The sequence below is a fragment of the Octodon degus genome, unplaced genomic scaffold, assembly GCF_000260255.1.
Source record: "Octodon degus isolate 3935 unplaced genomic scaffold, OctDeg1.0 scaffold00018, whole genome shotgun sequence".
NCBI classification, from domain to species: Eukaryota; Metazoa; Chordata; class Mammalia; order Rodentia; family Octodontidae; genus Octodon; species Octodon degus.
Genome location: NW_004524594.1, coordinates 20,463,411 through 20,472,066, shown reverse-complemented (window position 1 = coordinate 20,472,066; position 8,656 = coordinate 20,463,411). Strand labels below are relative to the sequence as shown.

Sequence of the window (8,656 nt, the reverse complement as noted above, 5' to 3'; positions counted from 1 at the left end):
GTGATCCTACTTACAAACACCATTAGAAAAAATCATTCTATTCATTAAGAGAATGCAACTATATATCTATCCCAACCACTTTGAATACACAGATACATGTGGGTAGATTTTTAAAGGGAGCTTTTTTATTTTTTACTTATTTATTTTTGTCTTTATTTTTGGTGCCAAGGACCAAACCCAGGCCTTCCACCTTGCTATGCAAGTATTCTACCACTGAGCCAAATCCTCAGCCCCAATGGGTAGATTTTTGTCTTTTTAATTACTGAATCTCTTATTTGGCATACAGGTTTATTCAGGATTTCAAAACTTTCCAGAATGATTTTCAATAGTTTCTAGGAACTTACCCATTTTATCTAAGTTATCCAATTTATTCTTATATAGTTGTACATAGTATTGTATCACTTTGATTTTATTTTTTTAATTAAATTAAATTAAATTAAATTTATTTATTTATTTATTTAGTGTGTGTGGCCTATTTATTTATTTATTTAGTTAGTTAGTGTGTGTGGCCAGTTCAGCCCACCAGGGGGCGGGGCTGGCTGGCATGTGGTGCTGGGGGATTGAACCACGGTCCCTGTGCTTTGCTTAGCTTAGCTTGTTCTAAGTAGGTGCTTTAGACCACTGAGCCATCTCACCAGCCCATCACTTTGATTTTAGTAGAGTTGTTTTTCTTGGTTTTGATGAAGGTTTGCCATTTTGTTGATCTTTTTTAAAAAATCAACTTTTATTTTCTCTATTTCTTTCCTATTGTGTTTAATTTTAACCCTAATCTTTATTACTTTCTTCTACTAGTTTTGGGTTTAGTTCATTCTTCTTTTTCTAGTGTTCTATAGTGAAGGTTAACAATATGAAATCTTTCTTTTTTTCCTTCTTTATCATAGACATTCATAGCTACTATATATTTCCTGTTACTGCTTTAGATTCATTCCATAAGTTCTATCTTCACTTTTATTAATAAAGTGTTTTTCTAGTTTCCTTTTTCATTTCTTCTTTGATCCAATGATTATTTTGTAGTATGTTAATTTCCATGTATTTAGTAAAATCTTCAAATGTCTTTGTATTACTAATTTTTTTCTTTTTTTGGCCTTTTTGACACAAGGTCTCACTATACAGGATTTTTTTTTTTTTTTAATGTATTTAATACAGGGTCTCACTACACAGAGCAGACTCATAATGACTCTCCTGTTTTCAGCCTCCCAAACTCTGGGATTACAGGCACACACCACCACGCCCAGTCTCAATCCCGACTCAGCGCGCCTCAGGAGGAGGGCCAGCACGACAGATACACCACCACTATGCAGTTTTTAGGCTGGCCTTGAGCTCACTTTGTAGCCCAAGCTGGCCTCAAACTTGCAATGATCCTCCTGCCTCAGGCTCCCAAATGCTGGGATTACAGGCATGTGCCACAACACTTGTGTTATATTACTAATTTTATTCCACTGCAGTTAGAGAACATACCTTTAATATTTCAATTCTTTAAGCTTAGTGAGGCTTGTCATGTATTCTGTCCTGGGGAAATGTTCCATGTGTACTTCAGAATGATGTGCATTCATTCTACTGTTGTTGAGTGAAACAGTATTGTACCAATGCAGAACAGCATTCTATAGATGTCCATTAGTCTAGCTGGTTAATATGGTTAAGTTCACTCTCCTTGTTGATCTTCTACTAGTTGTTCCATCTATTATGAAAGTAGACTACTGAAGGATCCAAATTATTGCTGAATTGTCTATTTTTCCCTTCAATTTTGTCACATTATGTCACATTTTTCAAGCCTTAGCTTTTCACTAAATGCTAAGGGATAAGACAGGAACATGGCACATACTGATAGCAGATTCAAGAGGTGAGATGATGTCCACATAGAGAAGCACATTCACTCTGGGGTGCTCTCTTCTTTTTTGTTTTATTTTTGCAGTACTGGGAATTAAACCCAGGGTCTCATGCAAGCCACTGCCCTATACCACCAGTGCTTTTCATTTTTGAGACAGGATCTCACTAAATTGCCCAGTCTGGTTTCAAACTTGCAATCCTCCTGCCTCAGCCTTCCAAGTAACTAAGGATACAGGTACAAGCCATCATAATTGTGACTAGTTTTCCACAGAAACAGTAACCTGATCTGATATGAAAAAAGGCAGCTTGGACCCAATGAGTAACATAATCCCCTAAATGGTAAGAAGGAAATTAATTAGAACTGTATAATCTACTTGAAACTGAAAAAGACTAAAGACTAATCCAAAGGATTAGGCATTGGCCAATCCCAACACAATCTGCAAATATTCATCAGTGAGTAGATTATTGTTAGGAAGAGCAGAAATTGAAAATGCCCCTCTGAACTCCAAATGTTCTTAAGAACACTCTGCTGAACAACCTTCATAAAAGTGCCTATTTGTATTTACACTTATTCTAGCTGAGGTTTGTTTATTTAGTTATTTTAATTGAGGTTTATTTTTTGTTTTTGGTGCTGAGGACTGAACCCAAGGCTAGGCTAGCACTCTACCACTAAGCTAAATCCCTAGCCTCCATACTTATTCTTAGACATCTCATTACTTAGCAGAACTACTGTAAGAAACAAGCCTTAAAGAAGTATGTAGTGATAAAGCAACTTTTCAGCACTGTCAGGATTAATGGTTCTCCTGTATAAACAGACTAACTGCGATTTGCAAAGATGCCCTAAAATATCTACTTGTCCTACATTCTACTACTACCTAAATTACATGACTTCATTATTTATATTGTTTTATGAAACATTTATGAAAGTTGCCAAAAAAGTACATACATACACTTACATGGAATATTAAGAATGCAATTTAAAGTTACAAGATATTCAGCTGTGGTATCTTTATTTTTGATAAAACAGATCAACTATTCAGGTATAAATTCTATAAAATATAAAGTTATCAAACAAAAGTATATTATATATATATATATAGAATTCGCTTGCTTTACATTTTCGATAAAAATAAAAATTGATGAAAATAAAAAACTATTGTTAACTATGAGAATGTACAAAATTGCTTTGATGATGAAAGAAAATATAAATTACAAACTAGAATTATTGTCCCATATTACAGTCAAGAGTGATAGTTTAAGTGTGTACATACATCTGCTTGACCTCCTCTCGACTGTGTTTCTGCCAGTCTTCAAGGTGTCCTTGCCTGTGTGCTGTAATTTTGACTGGTTCTGCTGATGATCATTAGACAACTTGCCTCCATTTCTCCTGCCATTCATCACCATGTTCTTGGATTCTCCCAACCACTTCATACCCACAGACAGCCTGACCCAGGTGCATTTAGTCACTCTCTTCAAATAGCTTAGAAAATAATTTCAATGTTCTCTCCTAATGGAAACAAAACATGAAGAACAAAACAAAATGAGATAAATACATGAAAAACCATGCTAACTAGAAACCTAAGCTCTTATGAAAGATACATATAATTTAGATTTAGTAAGTAATGTCTCCATTCTTCTAAAGGCCACCTTGCCATGATCCTTCTACCCTCCGCCATTGCCATGATACCATGTCATGCTCAGGACTACAGCTCTTCCAGGCTCTACGGTAACACAAAGACTTATTTGTTCCTTGTGCTTAAAATAGTTGACTCACAAATAGTGGAAGGTCATTAATTAGTTACCCTTTTTAGGTACCAATCAATAAGAACCACCTTTGTTCCTTACTATGCTGATATCTAGGTAGAAATCTATAACCTGTTCAAATTACATGTTTTGGTAAGGCTCTATGAGCCCTGTGAGTAAACTGTAAGGCAATTATTCTACCTTCTATATCCCAAGGAAAAGTTTAGGATAAGAGACCTATCTCAAGTTTTGTTTACCAGGAAAAGGGACAATGTTAAGTTAACTATTCACTACTTACCGCATAAAGAAACCTATAAACAAAATCTAGCAAAGGGGCCAGAGTAAAGAAAGTAAAGGACTTCACATCTTTTTTGGGGCTAGTCTGAAGTCACTTCTAAAGAATTTGAAGAACTAATATTCAGGTATCAAAGTAATGTATACTTGGAAATATTTGCCTTACTGTTACTATACAATGGCCACAAAACTGAGAGACTGGTGTATATGTATTTGGTAATATACAGATATACCTTGTTACTTTTTTTTTTCTTTAATGTATTTGGTACAGGGTCTCACTCTGCAGCTCAGACTCATAGTGATCCTCCTATTTTCAGCCTCCCCAGCGCTGGGGTTACAGGTGTGTGCCACCACGCATGCCCTGTACCAGTGGCCGGCTCAGTACACCCAGGCAACAAAGCATGCAGCACTGATCAAACCCTGCACTTGCCAAAGCAGGCGCTCAATCCACTGAGCTACCTCCCCTGCTCTTCATTACGTGAATTTTAATTGGTTGAATTTGAGAAAAAGATGGTATAGGTAGTGAGAGGATTCTTATAATTTCAAATGAGGGTTGTTCCTTTTTTTTTTTTAAAATGACAGTTGTTCCTAATGCAATTAGAAAAATGATGTCCCTGATATCATTCCATTATGGAATTATGCCCTAGTCTTAAGTCAGAATAAAAAGGTCCTAAAATATGAACATATAGGACCTGAGAGCCAAAAGGATTATGGATTACAACCACATCTTTCAACTTACAAATGAAAGTGGGGTCACATTTCCACTGCTACACAATCAGCCTGCAGCACAGATTTAATTACAACCCAGCACTGTTGCCAATGGATCTTTCAATTATATCAGATGTCAATTTCCCTTACTTTTCCACAGTCTCACGGAAAAAGTACAAATTTTGGTGCTGAGCATTTAACCCAAGACCTCACACATGCAAAGTATATTCTACCACTGAGTTACACCCCCATTCCATGAAATAAATTATACTGAAATACTCCTAGAAATGCACAGCTAAACATGGAGGCATAATGATAACTCAATACAGACACAAAATATTTTTTTACTTGACCTCAAGACTGTATGGATTTATTGTAGGATAAAATGTGCATTAAACAACATGCTCAGATAAAAGGTAAAAGATATCTGAATGGTGTTGAGCACAGTTTAAAAGTTTTTAATATGTACTTTTCTCCTAGATCCTTTTCTTTTTAAATTTAATTAGTATTTAACTTTGTCTTTTGTTTCTCTTAATCCTACAGGTATGCTGCTGTTTAACTTAATGGAAAGGCTAAGTATAACTATATCACATATAAGCTAAAGATTACTGAAATATTAAATTTTGCCAAATTTAATGCAAGACTGCTTACTGATGATCAAGTACTCTACATGTATTTATATTTAGGGAAAATGGCACAGTACTTAAGAGCAGTATGCTTGTGAAGCATCTAGACCAGGAAAATGTGAAAAAAAACACCACCAATACCCTCTCTTACACCTTTCTCCTCCGCCTTGACTATTACAACATGTCTTTTTTCTTTTCTTTTTTTTTTTTTTGGTGGAACCAGAGATTGAACTCAGACCTTCGCACTTGCCAGGCAAGCACTTATCCTACTGAGCCATCTCCCCTGCCCCTTCTTCTTCTTCTTTTTTTTTTTTGGGGGGGGGGGTCTGGCTAATTACTGTAAGCCCTAGCTCAGTATTTAGGTCCTCCATGAAGTTTTTCTTTACTCTCACTACCAAATTCAAGTTGCATGTCCCTACTATAAAACTTAGGTGAAAGCCCTTAGGGTCACTATTTTATTAACTAATCATCTGCTTTTTCAATTTATAGAGAGCTTCTGAGGTCAAAAATTCATTTTTCTTATCTCTAGTATAACACATAGATCAGACACATTCAATTAGTGAAAGAATAAATTAGGTTGTGGTTTAAACTATTATCACAGAAACTCAATTTCTTTATTTTTCTTGAAACTATAAATTAAAATTATTGCCTGACATCTTCAAGTCCTCTTTCTCAAGATGATCACTGTGCTGAGGGCAGCAAGAGAAATTATTGCACAGATATACAGAACTGGTAGGATTCACAGCTGCTGTCACCTTGCTACTACTATGCTCCTGTCTCAGCTCCTAGTTCTAGACCTTCAGAGAAAAAGCACAAGGAGAAGGGAAGGTGCTTCTTTACCTTCTCCTTAGAGAATGCCCCATATGAGATACACTCATGGATAATGACTGAGGTTATTTTTCTAATCTCTAGGAGTCTTAATTTTTCTCAATAATAAAACATAAAGTAGAACTATTTGGAATAGAAAAGAGAAAGAAACCCAACTTTAGGTAAAAGTAAGAGACCCAAGAAACAGCCATCTATAGAGAATCAAGATTTCCACTCAGCATACACAAAGGAGAAAATCCAGGGATGAGTCAATAAGCAATGAGACCTGCAAGCAGTGAAAACTTTAGTCTGAGAGCTATTACTCTAAATTACTTATTCATTCATTTAGTTATCTGTTAGGGTAAAGAACAGATGCTGAAGTTTTGTGTTTTTTTGTTTTTGTTTTTATTTTGTTTTGTTTTTCCAGTAACAGGGATTTAACTCAGCAGATGCCAAATTTTTAAGAAAAATTATGTAATAGAAAGATTACTTTGAGGAAGTTTATATATCAAGAGGAAGTTTATCTATCAATTTAACATTTTCTGAGAATTAGAAGTTTATCAATAAATCACTTCAGCAGGGCCATGGAGATAATTTAGTGGCATAAGTGCCTGCCTGGCAAATGCAAGGTCCTGAATTCAATCCCTGGTTACCCTCTCCCCCCCCCAAAAAAAAAAAAAAAAAAAAAGAATCACTTTAGCAGTAGCAGATGTAAGCCCAGTTCACAGAACACAGACTGAGATACCCTTAAATTTATCCATAACTTCAATGAAATATGGATTAATGATCCAACCTATGTCTTGAGTCTCTTTTATATTGTAATCAACTATTGTTTGAACTGAAGATTCCCAAATGTAATGGTGGTGAAACTATGGCACACATGCCAAAGCTAGCTGTTTGTTATCACTAAAAGTTCTGTAAAGTTCACCATCACCGCCTTAGTGTAACAGACACTCCTGCCAATCATGGAATGAAGCTGAATTTCACTAGCGTGAATGTAATTTACATGTGTCCAGGCACAGCCTAGCAGAAATATTTAATTTTGTACATGATTATAAAACAACAGTGGTTAAGAAAAAAAGACTATGTAAGTTCAGAAATGAAAATTCTAGGGGCTGGTGAGATGGCTCAGTGGTCTAAAGCACCTACTTAGAACAAGCTTAGCAAACCACAGGGGCCGTGGTTCAATCCCCCAGCACCACATGCCAGCCAGCCCCGCCCCCTGGTGGGCTGAGCTGCCCCCCCCCAAATAAACAAATAAAAGAAAAGAAAAAGAAAATTCTATAAAAGCTGTTCTAATAAAGCCATCAGTAATTTGGGGGTTATTTATAAAATTTTAGCTCAAAATGAATATATTCTATACTAATAATCAGATCACTTGTTCTGCCCAGATGAGTGTGGGTATGTTTTTGCAGGGGTAATCTTTCCTCATAGCACTACAAAAGCTAACCAAAGTCTGCACAAGTGTAGACTAAAAGGAAACAAGAGTCAAAGACATCCATTGATAGCAAAGCTGAAAGGTTTCAGGGCTACCACAGTCCTCCCTTCTCCCATCTTCAGGAGTACAATCTTTCTGCCAAAGAACACAGCAGATTCACATGGAAATGTCTCCAGGGTCTTGGATTGGTTGATAGTATCTGAATGCCACTGGCTATATTTAGATGTAAAATTCACTTCAAATTTATGCAAAAACTGACAGTTACTCATTCACTGGTTTGGTGATATTAGGGACTGAACCTAGTATGTAATGAGCTACAGCCCCAGCCTTTTTAAAAATTTAGACCTAGTCTTGTCAAGTCCCTAAATTGCCAAGGCTGGCTCTAAAAAATGAGATTCTCCTACCTCTGCCTCCCTCCACCTTCCAGAATACTGGAAGTTTCTACTCATTGCCACCACTTCCAGCTAGGAAATAAATAAATAAATAAATAAATAAATAAATAAATAAATGAGTACAGGCCATGCCAAGTGGCACAACAGCTACAATTTTTCTCTGTTCTGATTTCCCAATATACAAATGTCAGGAAAATCAGTAAGACATCTACTTGCACTTCAGATATAAACACGGAAGCTACAGGGAAGAACAAAACAAGGTTTCTGCCCTCATCTGTGCTTATACAGGTATTCTAATGGGAAACAAAATAATAAATTAGTAAATAACTTATTAATAAATAATTAAGTAAATATCAGGACCCTGGGGAAAAATAACAGTTTATAGTGGTAGAAAATGTTCTCATGCAAGGATTGATGAGGCTCTTTTCTAAGAAAGCTAATGAAGGTGAATGGTTCTGGGAAAGCATGCAGCAGGCACAGGGAGAGTGAGCACCAAGTCTGGGGCAGCAATACCCTTTGTGTGGTTGAAACAGATGCGGGGTGGTTAGATAGACTTCAAGAAGCAAACATACATAGAGGATTACAGAAGCCACTGCTAAGGGCTGGGGATATAGCTCAGTGGCATATGCATCAGCCTTGCAAGTGCAAAAGTTTCTGAGTTTGATTCTCAGCACTACCCCCCACACATAAAGAAAATAAAAAAGCAGCTACTGCTGAAACTGGTACTTGTTCCCAGTGACTGAGAAATCACAGAACCAAACTCAGTTTTAAAGAAAGGATCACACTGGCAACTTGATATATGAAGAGCTCACAAATATATA

General features: G+C 36.3%; 1 protein-coding gene across 9 annotated transcripts in view; it reads right to left on the bottom strand.

The window, feature by feature from the left end:
- Kmt5b (lysine methyltransferase 5B) overlaps window positions 1–8,656 on the bottom strand; it is a 63,794-nt gene that overhangs the window by 37,758 nt on the left and 17,380 nt on the right. For 6 of the 9 annotated variants that reach the window (XM_023710489.1, XM_023710487.1, XM_004627128.3 and 3 more), the window contains exon 2: window positions 3,099–3,334. The exons of 2 other annotated variants lie outside the window; for them this stretch is intronic. In XM_023710489.1, coding sequence (XP_023566257.1) covers window positions 3,099–3,258 — 160 coding nt within the window. In that variant the 5' untranslated portion in view covers window positions 3,259–3,334. Of the gene's footprint in view, window positions 1–1,458; window positions 1,679–3,098; window positions 3,335–8,656 lie in introns of those variants that run through there. One more of the 9 variants, XM_023710491.1, reaches the window with a different exon arrangement.